We start from the raw sequence: 19,062 nt of genomic DNA on the forward strand, positions 1-19,062 counted from the left end.
GAAGCAGAGTTGGGAAACACTGCCTTACGTATAATACTGTGGTGGTACCATAATATGGTGATAGTATCAGATGGTAATACCATGGTACTTTTGAGACAAATGCTCTCCAGCTATTCCTTTATAATGAATGTATAATCATACTTTACTGTGTGGTTTAATAATACAGTCCAACTATCCTCACTATAGGGATACAAGATGGATGACCTTCTCACCTCTTACATCAGTCAGATGCTGACTACCATGACCAAGCAGCGCAGTTCACGTGGAAACAACAAGTAACACGAAAGGCAGTTTATTTATAAGCGCACAGACTTCTCACTATTTCTTAGATCCATAATGTTGATACATGAGGATAAACTGAATCTGCTTTTAGTGTTGTTACATTTTCATACTGAAGCCTTAATTGTAAATTTTGAGTTTAATTTATTTATAGCATTTCTCAGTATTTTAATGTCAATGAAGAACATGTTTCATTGACAGTCAACAAACTTGTTGCCTTTAAGCTTTAGGCCCTCGTATGGTTTTTACTCTGATACCAAATTAAAAGTCAGATCAAGTTCCTGATTTCAATTATTTAATTTGTGGTTGATTTGCACATCTCATTTTGCCAATTAAATGCATTATAAAAGTTTATAAATGTTGCAGTATTTGGGTTTGCTACTTAGCTCACTTTGTTCTCATCCTGGTCATTTTAAAGCACTTATTGAAATTATTGGTACATAAATGTCATTTTACTAAATCTACAAAATGTAATTCATCCTCTAATTAAGTTTTCTGAATAGTATTTCTCTTCCTTTGTAAATGTTTGACCAGGTATTACAGAGGTATGTATTAAATGTATTTTATATATTAAATGATCAGTTATATGGCCATAATCATTATAATTTCTGCACAATATATTTAGGATGAATGGTTGAATCTTTAGACATTGTTTAATTATTTTTTTCTTTTTCTTTTTTGAATATATGCATTAATTTGTAGTTTGTAATTAGTCATTCTAATTTTATTATGTTGGAAGCTGCTGTTTATAAATAAAACTCAATATATGAGATGGCTTGGCTATTTTAATGAGGTTCTTGACATTGGTATGCTCAATGATCAATGATTTGAGATCATATGATCAGTCATATAACAATTAGATCCTTTGAATACAACATGTGAAACCCTATATTTAGTTATAAAATAGGTCTGTTCACTAAACACTGAAAATAATTATTTTAGTATTATTTATATACTGATAGTATTATTTATATACTGTTTATATTTTCAGTTTTCATTTTAGTTTTAGTAATTTTGTTATGCACTTTTGTCATTGTTATTACTTTTATAATAACATAGGTTTATAGTTTAAGTAAGATTTTGTAGATTTTTTGCAAAATTCAAGGTACGAGAATATACTCTTGCAAGAATTTAATCAGACACAAGAGCTCTTCAAATAATAAAAAATAAGATTGTAACAGTTTTCATATTTGAGGAAAAACTGTGATTAATGAGAAAAAAATCAAAGAGCATCATGACTTCAGACAAACACAGATCATATTGCAATAACCAAAGAATGTTTACACTGAATGATATGGCTTAAATATGATTCTGAATCAGATCTACATTAAATTTGAACAAGACAAAAAGGACAAAAATGATTTATGGTCTCAGATTCTTACACAATTAGGGCCCTGTCTGGGGGTAATGATTCATCCAAAACCATGAAATTGATTTTAAATACCACTTAAGATGAAACATTAAACAAGGATGGATATGTTAATATTTCAATGAAGGAAACATAATTTTCATCGACATGACAAACATTTCTATTCATACTTGAAATGGAAACTTTTATGGAAATCCTGAGGCTTGTGAAATGCAATAACTCAAATGACAATCTAAAGTCAGAGATTAGTCACTAGAATTTAGCATTTGTTATCTGTATCTCATCATATCACAAGAGGACAGCTCACATGTCTGTCATAAGACATTTTGTGACACTTAGAATTTATAAAATGTAAGGGTGATTTCAATGTACCACTTAAACTGTGATTTATACTTAACTGAACATTTTATTTTAATATAAGGGGCTAAATATGAACTAAGAGCTTTAATCAGGCACTTTAGACAGATGGTACCTGCTTCTCAGAGTCAGAGCTGCTCATGTTGGATAAAGACCAGACATCATTCACCTCTGTTCATGGGAACAAGAAACATGATCAGCATAATGGTCTTAAAGAGTCAGATTATTCCTCTTTTATTTGCCTTAAAGGGTTAGTTCACCCAAAAATGAAAATTCTCAAGCATGACGTGATCTTCTTTGATCTTCTGAGGGTTGTGGTCTGGCGTTGACTTCCGCTTGCTGCTTGCTTGTATGCTCTTTCTTTCTTCAGCAAAAACTACACAATATTCTACTACTCCTACTACAACTATTCTCTTCAGAGAGCTAAAAAGGCCCCAATATTTGTATTCTCTTTTGACGCACTTTATCTTTTAATTTACGCACACGTGGTTTCTACTTGCGTCAATTGCTAGGTTACTTGTCTATCACCTTTTTTTACTTGAGTCAATGCATTTTGTATTTGCATCAATAGCTTAAGCAATACACACATTTCTTTTATTATACATTTTTATCAGATGTCTACCTTGCTAGACATTTATTTCCTAACTGTCTTCATTCTTATCAGTTACACACAACAATATTTCTCTCCCCAGAACCCATGCTCACCTACACACATAATGCAACATTTGTCACCTTTATACACTTCACTCAAGCCACAGCATGTGTTTTTGTATGTCTCGTCTATGAAAACTTCATAGACACCAGAGATTCTCCAAGTTTAGCAATTTTCAGCTTTTTATTATATCTTTTAAAATCTTTATCAAATTGTTTGGAAGAGAACACTCCATTTCTCTTGACAGTGAGAACCAATGAGGTTCATTCTCATGTTACGCAGCACGTTTGAGCTTCCAGAAGAGGTTTGGTTGAGCTTCTGTTTATGTTTGCTGATCAGTGTTTATGCGAATAAAAGCCTAAATTCAATCTGTTCATTATATAAAGTGGTTGAGTCACTTCAGGAAATTTAGACTAAACCGCTCAATTCATATTTTACAATATCTATGAACTTTTTGAAGCGTCAAAGTGGTAGTTGCGTAGCTGTCTATGGAGGGACAGAAAGTTCTCAGATTTAATTAAAAAGATCTTCATTTGTGTTACGAAGATGAACGAAAGTCTTACGGGTTTGAAACGACATGAGGGTGAGTAATTAATGACAGAATTTTCATTTTTGGGTGAACTAACCCTTTAAGAGGTGGTTTACAATATTAAATGCCTCTTACCTGTCCTGAACTGTCTGTAGGACCCATTTTCAAGTACTGAACTGCTGTCTACACTGAGAGCCAACCCACGCTCCCTCCACCTGCAACACATCACGATTGACAGTCTACAGATTGCCTTTTGTATGGAGTACAGAGTTATTTCAGGTTGTAGATACATGGTCACAGTCACAGTGACATGTTGTAAATTCTGTGCTTACACTCACCAGTGAAACACAAAGACAAACACAACAAGAAGAAGGGAAGTGATGTCAGTAAGAGTCCACATAAGCCTGTACTCATCTGGCGTCTGAGAGAGAGAAGAAAACCACAGGAAAAAACTCCTGAATGATGAGACGAACAAATCCTTGACAACTGTAGATGTGTGTCATTTACCATGAGAAAGAGCGGTCTTTGCAGTTTCTTGAGGATGTGAACAGCATTAGTGGCGACAGAATGAGCCCCTGCACACCAGGCAAGAGAATACAGCCACGGCTCGCTGATCACGTACAGGTTGGTGCTGATGTTGGCAACAGCGTATTTTCTGTAATCGATAAAGGTCACACACACTTTATTTGTAATGCATGTGTAACACATACAGTACCGGTCAAAAGTTTTTTTAAAATAAGTCTCTTATGCTCACCAAGTCTGCCTTTATTTAATCAAAAATACAGTAAAAATGTAATAATTTAAAATAGTTTTCTATTTGAATATTTCAAAATTTAATTTAAGATTTTTGGAAACAATGATACCATTCAAACATTTGTGGTAACATTTAAAAAAGAAAACTTTTATTCATTAAGGATGCAATAAATTGATCAAAGGTGACAGTAAAGACATTTCTAATGTTACAAAAGATTTCTTTTTAATAAATGCTTTAATAATTTGAATAAATACATTTAAAAATGTAGTTCATTGAACTTTCTATTCATGAAACAAAAAAGTATCACCATTTCCACAAAAATGTTAAACAGCAAAAACTGTTTTCAACATTGATTAAACAAATAATAAGAATTGTTACCTAAGCACCAAATCAGCATATTAGAATGATTTCTGAAGGATCATGTGACACTGAAGACTGGAGTAATGATGCTGAAAATTCAGCTTTACCAATCACAGGAACAAATTACATTTTTTAAAAATATATTACATAGAACACTACCTTTGTAATAACTTTTCGCAATATTACGGTGGTGACCAGGGTGGGCGAGAGCCGTGAGGGAATGGCGTGAGGCGCGAGAGTTAATGAGCTTCACCTGGGTGGCGCACCGGCCTTGAGTCTCTCACGGAGGAGCTCCGGAAGCATAAAAGGAAGAGCGACGACAGTGAAGGATGAGAGAGGACCAGGCCTGGATGTTATTTTATGTTTTATTATGTTTGTGTGGCCGGCAGATATCCGTGAGGATCTGCCAGCATTACTTTCGTTTTGTTCTTTGTTTATTTTGGAATTAAAGTTTTGTTAAACGTTCGCCGGTTCCCACCTCCTTCTTCCTTCTCCTGTTACAATTACTTAGATAAGTAATAAGAGACTTCTTTCAAAAACATTACAAATTTGTAATGTTTCCAAACTATTGACAGGTACTGTATATATATATTTGGGATATCTCATGTTTACCAAGTAACAGTAAAAACAGTAATATTGTGAAATATTATTATTATAGAATTTAATTTAAAATAACCTTTTTCTATTTTACTATATTTTAAAATGACATATTCCTGATGCAAAGCTGAATTTTTAGCATCATTACTCCAGTCTTCAGTGTCACATGATCCTTCAGAAATCATTCTTATATGTTGATTTGCTGCTCAAGAAATATTTATTTGATTCTTTGATGACTAGAAAGTTCAAAAGAATTGTATTTGATATAGAAATCTTTTGTATCATAATAAATGTCTTTACTACGGAAGATGATTAGGGCCAAGCAATAATAAAAAAAAAACCCATCTCGAGATTAAAGTTGTTAAATTTCGAGAAAAAAGTCGAGATAAAATGTTGAGAATAAACTCGTTAAATTACGAGAAAAAACTTGTTAAATTTCGAGAAAAAAGTCGAGATAAAATGTTGAGAATAAAGTCATTAAATTATGAGAAAAAACTCGTTAAATTACGAGAACAAATTCATTAAATTACGAATTTGTTCTCATAATTAAACAACTTTTTTCTCGTAATTTAATGACTTTATTCTCATAATTTAATGAGTTTATTCTCAACATTTTATCGACTTTTTTCTCGAAATTTAACGTAATTTTTCTCATAATTTAACGAATTTGTTCTCGTAATTTAACGACTTTTTTCTCGTAATTTAATGACTTTATTCTCATAATTTAACGAATTTGTTTTCATAATTTAACAACTTTTTTCTCGTAATTTAATGACTTTATTCTCATAATTTAACGAATTTGTTCTCGTAATTAAACAACTTTTTTCTTGTAATTTAATGACTTTATTCTCATAATTTAATGAGTTTATTCTCAACATTTTATCGACTTTTTTCTCGAAATTTAACGTCATTTTCTCATAATTTAACGAATTTGTTCTCGTAATTTAACGACTTTTTTCTCGTAATTTAATGACTTTATTCTCATAATTTAACGAATTTGTTTTCATAATTTAACAACTTTTTTCTCGTAATTTAATGACTTTATTCTCATAATTTAACGAATTTGTTCTCGTAATTTAATGAGTTTATTCTCAACATTTTATCGACTTTTTTCTCGAAATTTAACGTCATTTTTCTCATAATTTAACGAATTTGTTCTCGTAATTTAACGACTTTTTTCTCGTAATTTAATGACTTTATTCTCATAATTTAACGAATTTGTTTTCATAATTTAACAACTTTTTTCTCGTAATTTAATGACTTTATTCTCATAATTTAACGAATTTGTTCTCGTAATTTAATGAGTTTATTCTCAACATTTTATCGACTTTTTTCTCGAAATTTAACGTCATTTTTCTCATAATTTAACGAATTTGTTCTCGTAATTTAACAACTTTTTTCTCGTAATTTAATTATTTTATTCTCATAATTTAATGAGTTTATTCTCAACATTTTATCGACTTTTTTCTCGAAATTTAACGTTATTTTTCTCATAATTTAACGAATTTGTTCTCGTAATTTAACGACTTTTTTCTCGTAATTTAATGACTTTATTCTCATAATTTAACGAATTTGTTTTCATAATTTAACAACTTTTTTCTCGTAATTTAATGACTTTATTCTCATAATTTAACGAATTTGTTCTCGTAATTTAATGAGTTTATTCTCAACATTTTATCGACTTTTTTCTCGAAATTTAACATCATTTTTCTCATAATTTAACGAATTTGTTCTCGTAATTTAACAACTTTTTTCTCGTAATTTAATTATTTTATTCTCATAATTTAATGAGTTTATTCTCAACATTTTATCGACTTTTTTCTCGAAATTTAACGTCATTTTTCTCATAATTTAACGAATTTGTTCTCGTAATTTAACGACTTTTTTCTCGTAATTTAATGACTTTATTCTCATAATTTAACGAATTTGTTTTCATAATTTAACAACTTTTTTCTCGTAATTTAATGACTTTATTCTCATAATTTAACGAATTTGTTCTCGTAATTTAACAACTTTTTTCTCGTAATTTAATGACTTTATTCTCAACATTTTATCTCAACTTTTTCTCGAAATTTAACACGTTTTTTGTCGTAATTTAACGAGTTTATTCTCAACATTTTATCTCGACTTTTTTCTTGAAATTTAATGAGTTTATTCTCAACATTTTATTTCGACTTTTTTCTCGAAATTTAACGAGTTTTTTCTCGAAATTTAATGAATTTATTCTCAAAATTTAACAACTTTAATCTCGAGATGGTTTTATTTTTTTATTATTGCTTGGCCCTAATCCTCTTCCATACTTTACTATCACTTGATCAAATTTGACCAATTAATGCACCCTTGTTAAATATAAATAACTGTATATTTATAAATATACACATACAACAAGGAATGAAGTGTGGAATACAGAATAAATGATAGATAGATAGATAGATAGATAGATAGATAGATAGATAGATAGATAGATAGATAGATAGATTTTATATATATAGTGTGCATCTGTTTCATCTCATCTCTTGAACCTGATTTCTTTCTCTGACATGGAGCTGTAATGGATGTTGAGTCTGGCTATGTGTTTAAGCTGAAGTTCCTCCACTGGCGCTTGTTCGCCTGTTGTCTGTTGTAAATCAGGGTCGCTTTCTTGTACAAACTCCCTGAGCTCTGGAGGCAGCCACAATACCTAGGTAAAAACACAATAGACGTATATAATCTAGAATATATAACAAAGTTTATAAAAACCACATTAATCTACTACATTTTAAACTTTATTTGAGAAAGGAATTGGCTCTTAAATTGTTTTTATTGATCAGAGTAAATAATGGCACACCTGACTGGAGTGAATGGATGACTCGTTGTGGATGACGTCTAGGGTGCGGGATATCCAGGCATCTCTATAAGGGTGACCCCTGGGTGGCCGGTACAGATCAAAGATCACTAGTTTCCCATATTGAGCCGCTAAATCCAGGAAGGCCTTCAGTGTGCACACCGACTGATTCTGAGCCTGCAAACGCTCATCTGGGCTCAGAGATGAAGCTGTTCCAAAGGGGTCTTGCTAAATGGGAAACAATAATACTCTGTTTAATGTTTAAAGGTGGTTTAAAGCAACTAAGATATTGTCTAGATAAAAACATATTCTTTTTTCAAGAGTAAAGAAGCATCCCGATGCCTTACAGAGAAGAACCAGGATCCGGCATTGAGACTCTGCAGCTCTCTCCACGTAAACATGGCAGGTGAGGTGTGTGTCCAGTTAGGAAACACATCTTTTACATTAGTTGTCCTGCGTAAGTTCTTGTCGTGCATGAGGAAAGGAACTCCATCATAACTGCAGCAAGAGACAAAACGATATTATAAAGGACTTTTTTGACATTTTGTTGCTGAATATACAAATCCATTATAAATAAAACAGACTTTCTTTGGAGTTGACCTGATAGTGACATCAGTCTCCAGACCATCAGCTCCAGCTGCCAATGCCTTCTCAAAAGACATGTAGGTGTTTTCAGGGGCAAGCTGAGAAAAGATACAACAGAGGCATTGCTTTTTTCTTCAGTCTGCACATAGTACATGGCATGTCTGCTACATCCTGTACTCCCACAGCGTTGATATAATCATTGTTTTGGAAATACTGAACTAGGAAATCACATTAAACTAGAAAAGAAGTATTTTAGCATAAAAAAAAATGTAATAATCAAAGGTAAGTGCTTGAACCTGAAAAGCCTAAGAAGAATAATGAAATGTACCATTGGTGCTCCCCTGTGTCCAATTAAAGCAGGAGCTGATCCCAGACTGCTCCTCTCTTTAATGCAGGGTGAGTGCATGCCCAGAGGAACCAGGTAAAGAGTGAGTAGAACAGTTATATACAGCACCATCATGGCCACCCGTCTCACTTAAACAAACAAAGACACATGTGAATTCACAGTAAGAATATGCACTTTCTGTGATATAAGCTTTTTTTTAAAGTATGTCTTTTCTTTTTATAATATATTTTGGAAATGTATTATGTATAAAATAAACTCATTCTTACCCCTCATATTGAGCCGGAAGACATGCATGGCTACTGGCCAAGATAACAGAGTCATTAAAACTACACCACCTATGTGTAGATATGGGGCAGTTACCTGGCAAATGGGATTTGGGAATTTTAATTAAAAATGTCACAGTAATTTTACTCCAATATCAATATTATATATGTGTGTGTACAACATGTTCCCTCTCTTTATATTTCAACCTTTAAAGAATTCCAGACAATCGATTTGAACTCCTTCCATGATATAATTAAGCAGATAAAACCTACCACATGTCCGCAAGAATTCACAAGGTTCTTGCTTCAGGTCTTCGATGTTGTTGGGCCAAGTATTTTAGCTATAATAAACAAGTCTCTTCTTACAGTGACTGTCCCAAAATACTTGCAATTGTTAAACCCTTGCTTTACAAAAATCAAATTATAGACCCATTTCAAATGTATCTTTTCTTTAAAAAAAAACCCTTTGTTTTAGTACAACTGCAGAGTCAAATAGTATTTTTTTTTTAATTTCAATCTGTGTTTAGGAAGCATCATACTGAGATTGCACTTTTACAAGTCTTGAATGATATTTTATTATCTGTAGATTTGGGGGCTCTGTGATACATCCTCTATTAGATTTAAGTGCTGCGTTTGATACTATTGATCATACAATCCTTATTTCACGCCTTGAACAATGTGTGGGCATTAAAGGTTTAGTTCTCGACTGATTTAAATCTTATCTTGATGACAGAACTTTTTCTGTTTGTCTTGATGGTTTTTCTTCATCTAGCTCTACCTTGCATTTTGGAGTTCCTCAGGGCTCTGTTTTGGCCCCTGTTCTGTTCTCGTTATATAAGCTTCCTCTGGGGTCCATTCTTACCAAGCATGGGGTGTCATTTTATTTCAATGCTGATGACACGCAAATCTACCTGCCCTTGAGGAAAAATGACAAAATGAGCTTAAGATAATAATAATAATTTGTTTCATTTATATAGCGCTTTTCTGGGTACTCAAAGTGCTTTACATATGGAAAGGGGGAATCTCCTCAACCACCACCAATGTGCAGCGTCCACCTGGATGATGCGACAGCAGCCATATTGCGCCAGAACGCCCACCACACACCAGCTTATTGGTGGAGAGTGATGAAACCAATCAGTATATGGGGATGATTAGGAGGCGATGATGGACAGTGGGCAAATTAGGCCAGGATGCCGGGGTTACACCCCTACTGTTTTTGAAGGGCATCATTTTTAAGGACCACAGAAAGTCAGGACCTCGGTTTAAAGGTCACGTTTTTTGTGGTTTTTTGAAGCTTTGATTGTGTTTATAGTGTGCAATATAACATGTGTTCATGTTTCGCGTGTAAAAAAACACAGTATTTTTCACATAATTTACTTATCTGTATACCGCTGTTTCCACTGTCATAAAAACGGGCTGATGACTTCCTTGTTCTATGAAGTCCCTCCTTCAGAAATACGTAACGAGTTCTGATTGTGCCAGCGGTTCCTGTGTTGTGATTCGACAGCAGCTTAGCGAACCTTGCCCGGAAAGGTCACGCCTCTTACCATAACGTGGAGATGTACGCGCTCAGTGTTATTGTAAACATAGTTTTACATGTGGATTATAATTTTCGGGAACCGAGTTAAACATAAATTGTAACCATTGATCTCTAAGTACAGCGTCCCTGGGAAGGCCAAACAAAGGTGATTGGACTGCGGGATGAAAATAACAGCGTTTCGACGACATGGCGACAAACACACTCTACAAACGCAACTCTTGTGTATTCCTGTGGGTGGAGGTTAGTCAAAAAACTGTTTTAGTGACGTCATTAAAGAAGGAAGTAGAGGGATGTAGTCCAAACTGGCCGTTCGATGTAGGCGACTTCTGTTAAATAAAATATCTCGCTTGGCATTGAACTTTGAGCTTTAAAATTTTACAGATTTTATTTATACTCTAACAACAACATTACACACTAGCTAAAGTTTGAAACATGGGATCACGAAGAACGGGACCTTTAACGTCTCATCTGAAGGACGAGTTATGTGTTTGTCTGTTATTAAGTCTTGGTTCTCTTTACATTTTTTACTTAATAAGAGCAACAGAGGTCATTGTGTTTGGGCCTTCAGGCACCTCTGTGATTTGGGAGATCTGGACTCTTACGTAAAAACTTATGTGAAAAAATTGGGTGTTATTTTTGATTATGCACTCAAATCTAATAATCAGATCAATTCTGTAGTCATTTCCAGGTTTTTCCAATTAAGATTGCTATCAAAAGCCAAGAGTTTATTATATTTTCCAGAGTTTGAGAGAGTGATCCATGCATTTGTGTCATCATGGCTTGATTATTGTAATTCCCTCTATATTGGAATAAATATATTGGAATCAAATATAAATTGTCTTCAGATGGTTCAAAATGCAGCTGCCAGACTTCTGATAAGCACCCACAAATTTGATCATATCTCCCCTGTATGATGCTCTTTGCACTGGCTGCTGGTCTGTTATAGAACTGAGATAAAATGTTACTGTTTTTTTTTTTATTATTATTTCTGAGTGGAACGGCACCTGAATATCTCTGTGATCTTTTAAACCCAAATACATCTGTTAGATCTTTGAGGTCTTCTGAGCAAAGAGTGTTGGTAGTCCAGAGATCCAGATTGAAGTTGAGGGGTGACCTTGCCTCTATTGCTGGGCCAAAACTGTGGAATAGTCTTCTGGTTTCCCTCAGATTAGTCACTTCAGAATCTGAATTTAAATCCAAGTTATAAACTTATCTTTTTACCCAGGCTTATAACTGTCCCTAGAGTATAAGAATCCATCACTTAGTGTTTTTTTTTTTAACTCTCCTCCTTCTATGTGCATTGCGGTCTAAACTGTTTATATTTTTAACATGGTTTTGTACAGCACAGTGTTCAACTACTGTTGTTTTTATTGTGTTTTATAAATAAAGTTTGATTTGATTTGAACATTTGATAGTAAACCTGCCTGAAAAGATAAAAGTACAGTCATCCACTCCTTGCTCCATAAATCAGTGAGAACAGATGAGGCCACAATGGAGAGAATCAAAGTCACTGAGATCCCGATCTATCAAAAGAGATTTCATCAATCACAAGTGTAAACCATAAAGTATCAGACTTTCATTAGTTACATAGGTAAGATGTAGTTGAAGTTACCTTGTGACACCAATGTAAATATAACCTCTGGCCTTCTGAGAGAAGACAAACTGCTAGCAGCTGTGAATGTAAACATATTTCTTACCAGCAAATTATCATATGGACCTTTTAGATGTTATGGTGACTTAAAGCTTAAAAAGCAAAAGAAAACCACATTTACAATAATATAATAAGTATCGGTCACATCTATAATAGTAATTTCATAACTGTTTTGTAAAGAAATGAGGTCAAAACAGTAGTAATGAGAAGGAATATTCTTAAAGCACATACCAGCAGAACAGCAACATAAGTGAACAGAAAAACAGCAAGAATCAACAAAACAATAGACCATGGAAACCAGAAGCCCAGATTTCCAAAATTAAACCTGGAGACAAAGCGAGAAATGTTACTTTAGTGTATCTCAGTTAAATTACCCACGTTGAGAGGTCTTTGAAAATTCAAACTATTTATTTGCTGTCTCTTCAATTATTAAAGGACTGTTCAAAGTTAAAAACAACTTAAAATGAACAGTAATGCGCTCACAATGGAAGTCAATAAGACATGTAATATTATGTATGACACAAACCAGTCAAAGTCATTGTAGTCATTCCGTGCTTCACTCCAAAAGTACAGGAACACCAGACTGAGACAAAAGGTCAGAATGATCAGAGCAAAACTGCCAGACTCCCGCTGCAAAACAGTTAAGCCTTTTTAAGCCATTACATAACGCATACATATCTAGCTTACTATCACTGCATTTTAGACCTGACCTAAATATTACTATAATAATCACGAAAGGACACAAACAGACACATAACTTCAGCATAGGCCATTTTTGTGAGGGAAAATAGACCCAAGTACTCTTTTTGCATCAGTGTTACTCTTTCTGTAAAGGTGCATATTTGCTTTGACCAGGTTAACTTGTACTAGTAAACTTAACAGCTTAATTTTAAATGATCTGAGTATGTGCATTATGAGTTATTGAGTTAATGAGAGCACCTTAGAGCAGCAGCAGTGTCCAGGCTGAGCATGTGTGCGCTGGTAACGTCTCCACTGGCAGCCGTAGAGTCCAGCAAGACAGAAGACAAAGGGCTGGTGCTCATAACGCTGTAGCAACCTCTGACGTGCCACTTTCAGCTTACCCAACTTCAGTTGGGTTACCTCGGTTGGTGTTGTGCCCATAAGCAAGACAAATGAGGGATCTGTCAATGTATAAATAATATAGTTATTTTCACCCCTACATAATTTCACAAACACTTAAGAAGCTGAGACGATGTTATTAATAGCCAATGCGGTGTATGTAATGCAAATGTATAATATTGTCTGTGCTTCTGCTATATTTTATGTCAGACTTGCCAGTGTAGTTTCCAGCTGCACAGCTGTAAAAACTTTATTAGTCAACATGCAAAGCTGATTATAAAACCTAATGATGGTTTTTTTTTTTCCAAATTTAAGAGGGAAAATTACTGCTCAGAAGAAACTTCGGCTGCGTCCAAAATCACATACTCTTCACAAATTACTTCACGTCACGAACACTTAAAAACTATGTTCTATCTATATAGTATGATTGTGTGAAGTAAGAATGTAATCAAGACGTATTACATTTGCCAAGCTGTCCTTTTTTATCATGTGACCCATCACAGACAGTTGTATTTTTTTTACAGTCTATGGTTGTGTTGCTTCACTGCCATTCACAAATCCTCTCCTGTGGCCTCATGGGATAGTAAAGTGTCCAGAAATACTAAAAGAAATACAGCTAGGGCCAGATTGTCCTACTGGGCATGCACACATCAGTATTGTGTTGTCTGTATTTTTGTTGTACTGTATTTGCATTATTGTAAGTGTAGGATTAGGATTGGGTAATATATATATATTTTATGTATGACACAAACCAGTCATTATATAGACTATATAAATATAGATATTAATAAAACACAATCTGATAAGTAGCCAATTTAATTTATTGTTATTTTATGGCGATATTTTGCCATCCTATACACTTCAGAACACTTCGGAAGTAGAAGGTACTTATTTTTGCCTACTCTTTTATGAGAACTGTAGATTCTGACATAGTTTTGCCACAGAGTAGAGAGTGGGGTAAGATGAGCCAGTGGGTAAGTTGACCCACCCCCTGTATCTTGGCAACAGTACACTTTTACTGTCATGTGACCATATATTTTGGAACCACCCATCATTTCTGCCAGACTGTGAAAAGGACAAGCACATTTATTTACAAGTCACTTATTTACTATAAAAAACATTTTTGGCTTGTCAAAGTAAAATTTTAACATAACAGATGTAATGGCTGTTGTATCAAAGCAAATTTGTCCAGGTTTAAAAATATTTATGATACATATTGGTGATTTAGCAATGTATAAAACCATGCAAGTCATTTAGTTAAATATTAGCCTGAATTGGTAAGCTAGCTAGCTTTTCCTAAAATGGCAGCTATGGGGCAAAGTGAGCCAAATGCTGTGGGGTAAACTGAGCCACAGTTTTAACTTACCCCACCATAACACACTGAATTTAAAGGTGTCTTAGAACTTTTTTTACAAGATGTAATATAAGTCTAAGGTGTCCCCTGAATGTGTCTGTGAAGTTTCAGCTCAAAATACCCCATAGATTTTTTTAATTCATTTTTTTAACTGCCTATTTTGGGGCATCATTATAAATGAGCCGATTCAGGGCTACTGGCCCTTTAATTCTCGTGCTCCACGCCCACGGAGCTCGCGCTTGCCATGGACAGTGCATAAACAAAGTTTACACAGCTAATATAACCCTCAAATGGATCTTTACAAAGTGTTCGTCATGCATGCGTCGGATTATGTGAGTATTGTATACTGTTATATTGTTTACATTTGATTCTGAATGAGTTTGATGCAGTGCTCCGTGGCTAACGGCTAATGCTACACTGTTGGAGAGATTTATAAAGAATGAAGTTGTGTTTATGAATTATACAGACTGCAAGTGTTTAAAAATGAAAATAGCAACGGCTCTTGTCTCCGTGAATACAGTAAGAAACAATGGTAACTTTAACCACATTTAACAGTACATTAGCAACATGCTAACGAAACATTTAGAAAGACAATTTACAAATATCACTAAAAATATCATGATATCATGGATCATGTCAGTTATTATTGCTCCATCTGCCATTTTTCGCTATTGTTCTTGCTTGCTTACCTAGTCTGATGATTCAGCTGTGCACAGATCCAGACGTTAATACTGGCTGCCCTTGTGTAATGCCTTGAACATGGGCTGGCATATGCAAATATTGGGGGCGTACATATTAATGATCTCGACTGTTACATAACAGTTGGTGTTATGTTGAGTTTCGCCTGTTCTTCGGAGGTACATAATCTTTAAACTTTCACATGGGTTTGATTCAGATTCAATTAGATGGTCAGTTTACACCCACCTACTGACTCGGCTCAACTTACCCCTAACCTGGGGCAAATTGAGCCAGAGGAACACTTTTTTATAAGAAGCCATATTTTTAGAACCCTTTGTCATAGATGTATTCTGATCACTTAAAATGATAAACATCCTAAAATTACTTTAAATACTTTCATTGTACCTCATTTTCCCTAATCCTGAGGACCACATAAGTAAAAATGGCTCATCTTACCCCACTCTCCCCTACTGTTTTTCGCCTATTATGTAGGGAAGTATGCCTCCGTCTACCATTCTAAACGCTAATATTTAGCCCCGCCCAAACGTATGCAATTCGTTAAATTTGGATGAGTTGCCTCATTTTCTTTTCTGGCAGCTTTTCTACTTGCCATTCAACACAAAAAAGGATTCACAAAGAGAAGCACAAATCTCCCACAAACCACAACCCACTTTTAAATACTTTGAATCCACGGAAATAAAAACATGGTTACACTAGCCAAAAAAAAAAATTGTTTACACTTGACAGAATTGCTGACATCTTCACAGTAGACTATGGTATTCGTATTGAAATTTTTATGTAGGAGAATAGGTAATAAGCAGCCCAATATCTCACCGAATATCTGAAAAAGCAGAACCAAGAAACTGCGCCGGTCTCTGTCCGCTTGTCCGTTTGTCTCCAGTGAAAGGAAATACCTCCCGTAGCTTCTTGACTGGCCAGTCGAAGCATGTACTGTGTGGCGCTGAATGGGTAATGAGAGCGTGAAAAATATCCAGCTCTAGATTAGATTCCCTGCATGATGAGTTTGTGTAACAGCGCTACTGAACACTGTTAAATGCAACTCAATTTCCATAACAAGAGGGGCGTTTTGCACTTGCAAGGCGCACATTGTGTGGTTGTTTACTAGTCTTTGCGAAAACTGAAATTACTATCTTATGTATCATTTTGTATAAATTTATAACCCGATATATGAATAATAAATTAAGCGAAATTGTTAATAAATATATTGGCCTTTCACAAATAAATCGGATGCAGCATAAGTAATTCATTAAAAGCGCAACGATGCCTTAGACAAACTTAGAAGCTCTATTGAATAACAAACAGCAATGATACGCATCTTAAAAGTCACTGTCAAATGCTATATGAAGCTGAAGGGGTGTTGGGGAGTATAAACTTCTGAGTTCAGTATAGTTCACTGTCGTTGGCAAGAACCCATCCTGTTAGGCAGTTATCCAAGGTACCACTTTTATCAAGAAGTTTTTCCACAATCAAGTAGTGCCTCACTGACACTGCAGAGCCACGTGACGTCCTCTGTGAACTTAATGGGTGGAGCTTAACCTAATTTAGGTTTAGGGATAGGGTTATTAATAGAGTACCTCAGGGATGATGTGTTTTTGTAGGCAAAACCCAGAAGCGAGTAAGCTTTTTAGGACTTCCGGTTCCATCGCCCTAAAGTCTATGGGTTTTTTGAATGTTTTTTTGCTAAATCGCCTGAAATAAGGTCTGTGGTTAACAAAACCTCTAAATTTTTTCATGTTTTAAAAAACATGACATAAAACACACCAGTTATAATTACCCGCTTGTGATTTTTTTAATCCTTTACTGTGTCTTAAAAACGGCGGTTGCTAACAAGTTGCTAAAAGGGACCTTTGGCCGGGACTTTAGACGTCATCATGACAAACAGGACTTTTGGACAGCATTTCTCATAAAAAAAAGGATAAGTATTCATACACAGCGCAGATCATAATCAGTGAGCATGTTTTTAAATATAGTTGTTTTCTAAATAAAAGATTGAGGAAACTTAGTGGTGGTGACGTTGATCCGCGACCATGGTGTGCTGTAGTCCGTTTATAGCCTACTGTTAGCTTTTTACATCTGACGACTTTATTTAGGCTTCAAAATCTATAAATGTTGTGTTAACTTGTAAAGATTATCTAGGTAGACAAAACGTGTAAGTGTCATAACCCTTTGTTAAACACAGAGCTTATTTTTTTGCGATTTTTCCAAAAGTCTATGGGAAAAATGCATAGGCTTTTGATAGAGGGAACCCGTGCGCCGCTAACTTCCGGGTTAGCCTACAAAAACACGTCATCCCATATGGGTAGGGTTATTGTGTGACTGGAACTGGACACATCAATCTCCACCCATTGGCTCTGCAGTTTGACACTTCTTGCTCAAGTTTTTTTTCCAAGCTTTTTTTTTTTTTTTCAGTTGAGCATCTGATTGGCTAAAGCTTTTCTGCCCCCACATTAAAGTACTTTAATAACTATAAGCAAGGCGGTGCGGGGCTAGTTGTCACACTTTTTATCCCCGTGAATATTTCTAGTTTTATTTAGTATTTAGAGTAGTTTTATTTTTAAAATACAATTTCTGTATAGGTCTTAGTGACAAAAAGAATCATTTCAATATTATTGCCCAGGAAAAAGATTCATTTGAATGCACTAACTGAACTGAACGCACAACAGTGGGACACCCCAACCTCAGGGGCGTTTCCTCCGAGGAGGCAAGGGAGGCAGTGCCTCCTAAAAAAAAAAATAGGATGAGAAAATAATCCATATTACATATAAAACAACACAAATATTACAAATTATGACATTAAAAAGAGCGCAAGTCATGCGTATTTCTTAAGGAACACTGCCCAACAGCGACACCCGCAGGTAAAGTTACATCAGGAGTCATGCCTCCCTTTGCTCTCATAGAAAACCATAGAAAATCATCAGACCCCCGGTGTGCGGTGGGTTTTGTGGGGGGTAATTGAGAATGAATGGGGGAAAGTCACGTGAGAGGAGGCAATGTCTCCATTGTGCTATGATTGGATGTAATTGGTTATGATTGGATATGATTGATTTGTGTGATAAACCCCGCCTCTTGTTGACGTGCGTGTTCTGCGCGTCAGTTTGAATGAACAAATGATGATGTCAATGGGAAGACTAATTGAAAAGTAAGTATCAGATCACCCAGTTAGATATCATTGCTTTATGTCACGTCAAAATCAAACTTGAAATGGATTGAAAACATGATGACTGCGGGGGTTTTTTTTTTAGTGCAATCAGCTTGGTGAAATTAAAAATACAATTCGTGTCTGTAACAGACGGTGTTTACGGAGCATGACTGATGAACCAAAATAGCCTAAAATGACAATTAAAAAGAAAAACATCAATACACAAATAAAATATATTGTTTAAATTATTATTGCCTTTAGTTATTATTTTGGAATGAATGTAGAAATGCTTAAAACACTAACTTGATGAGATTGAGATTGTTTTGATAAATAGAACATTACATTGTTAATGTAAAATTTCAAAATAGAATTGGATTTGGTGTCTCTTTTTTTTCTTTTTTGATGTAATGTAAAGTAATGTTCATTTAACAAGGAAGATGTGTCAACGTTAATGCATGAATTTACATTGATTCATAAATAAATAAAAAATGTGCCTCCTCATTTCAAAACACCACTGCACACCACTGCCAACCTCCCTGTAGTCATTGGCAATTACATGTTTTTATTGAGTTTGAACAATAAAGTGCTGGAGTAATGTTGTATTTTTGTTGGCCAATCTGGAAGTTAGCATCACACTATTTCCCTTGGCATAAACACAATTTTGGGACAATGGAACCAGAAATG

The 19,062-nt window shown here is 34.7% G+C and overlaps 2 protein-coding genes across 3 annotated transcripts in view; one reads left to right on the forward strand and one right to left on the reverse strand.

Moving 5' to 3' along the window:
• Window positions 1–787, forward strand: part of myo7ab (myosin VIIAb) — a 52,206-nt gene extending 51,419 nt beyond the window's left edge. For both annotated transcript variants that reach the window (XM_048167426.1, XM_048167427.1), the window contains one exon: window positions 187–787. In XM_048167426.1, the coding sequence (XP_048023383.1) occupies window positions 187–279 (93 nt within the window). In that variant the 3' untranslated portion in view covers window positions 280–787. The remainder of the gene's footprint in view (window positions 1–186) is intronic.
• A 1,270-nt stretch (window positions 788–2,057) lies between these two features.
• Window positions 2,058–16,672, reverse strand: gdpd4b (glycerophosphodiester phosphodiesterase domain containing 4b). Its single transcript, XM_048167469.1, has 16 exons — window positions 16,053–16,672; window positions 13,046–13,248; window positions 12,633–12,736; window positions 12,338–12,431; window positions 12,068–12,127; window positions 11,880–11,978; window positions 8,919–9,012; window positions 8,635–8,780; window positions 8,322–8,404; window positions 8,069–8,219; window positions 7,725–7,949; window positions 7,420–7,577; window positions 3,694–3,841; window positions 3,525–3,607; window positions 3,322–3,401; window positions 2,058–2,176 (listed from the first exon to the last, which is right to left on the reverse strand). The coding sequence occupies exons 2-16, from the start codon at window positions 13,226–13,228 to the stop codon at window positions 2,106–2,108; spliced, it is 1,779 nt and encodes a 592-aa protein (XP_048023426.1). The 5' UTR covers window positions 13,229–13,248; window positions 16,053–16,672; the 3' UTR covers window positions 2,058–2,105.
• Between the last annotated feature and the right edge of the window lie 2,390 nt (window positions 16,673–19,062).

The sequence above is a fragment of the Megalobrama amblycephala genome, linkage group LG18, assembly GCF_018812025.1.
Source record: "Megalobrama amblycephala isolate DHTTF-2021 linkage group LG18, ASM1881202v1, whole genome shotgun sequence".
Taxonomy (NCBI): Eukaryota; Metazoa; Chordata; class Actinopteri; order Cypriniformes; family Xenocyprididae; genus Megalobrama; species Megalobrama amblycephala.

Excerpts from the sequence above, each read along its gene's own strand:
- gdpd4b (XM_048167469.1), bottom strand. The coding sequence starts at position 13,228 with ATGGGCACAACACCAACCGAGGTAACCCAACTGAAGTTGGGTAAGCTG. Across the intron at positions 9,013-11,879 it reads CTGTACTTTTATCTTTTCAG|GTAACTGCCCCATATCTACA; the intron begins GCAGGTTTACTA and ends CCCATTTGCCAG. Across the intron at positions 3,402-3,524 it reads TTTGTCTTTGTGTTTCACTG|GTGGAGGGAGCGTGGGTTGG; the intron begins GTGAGTGTAAGC and ends GATGTGTTGCAG.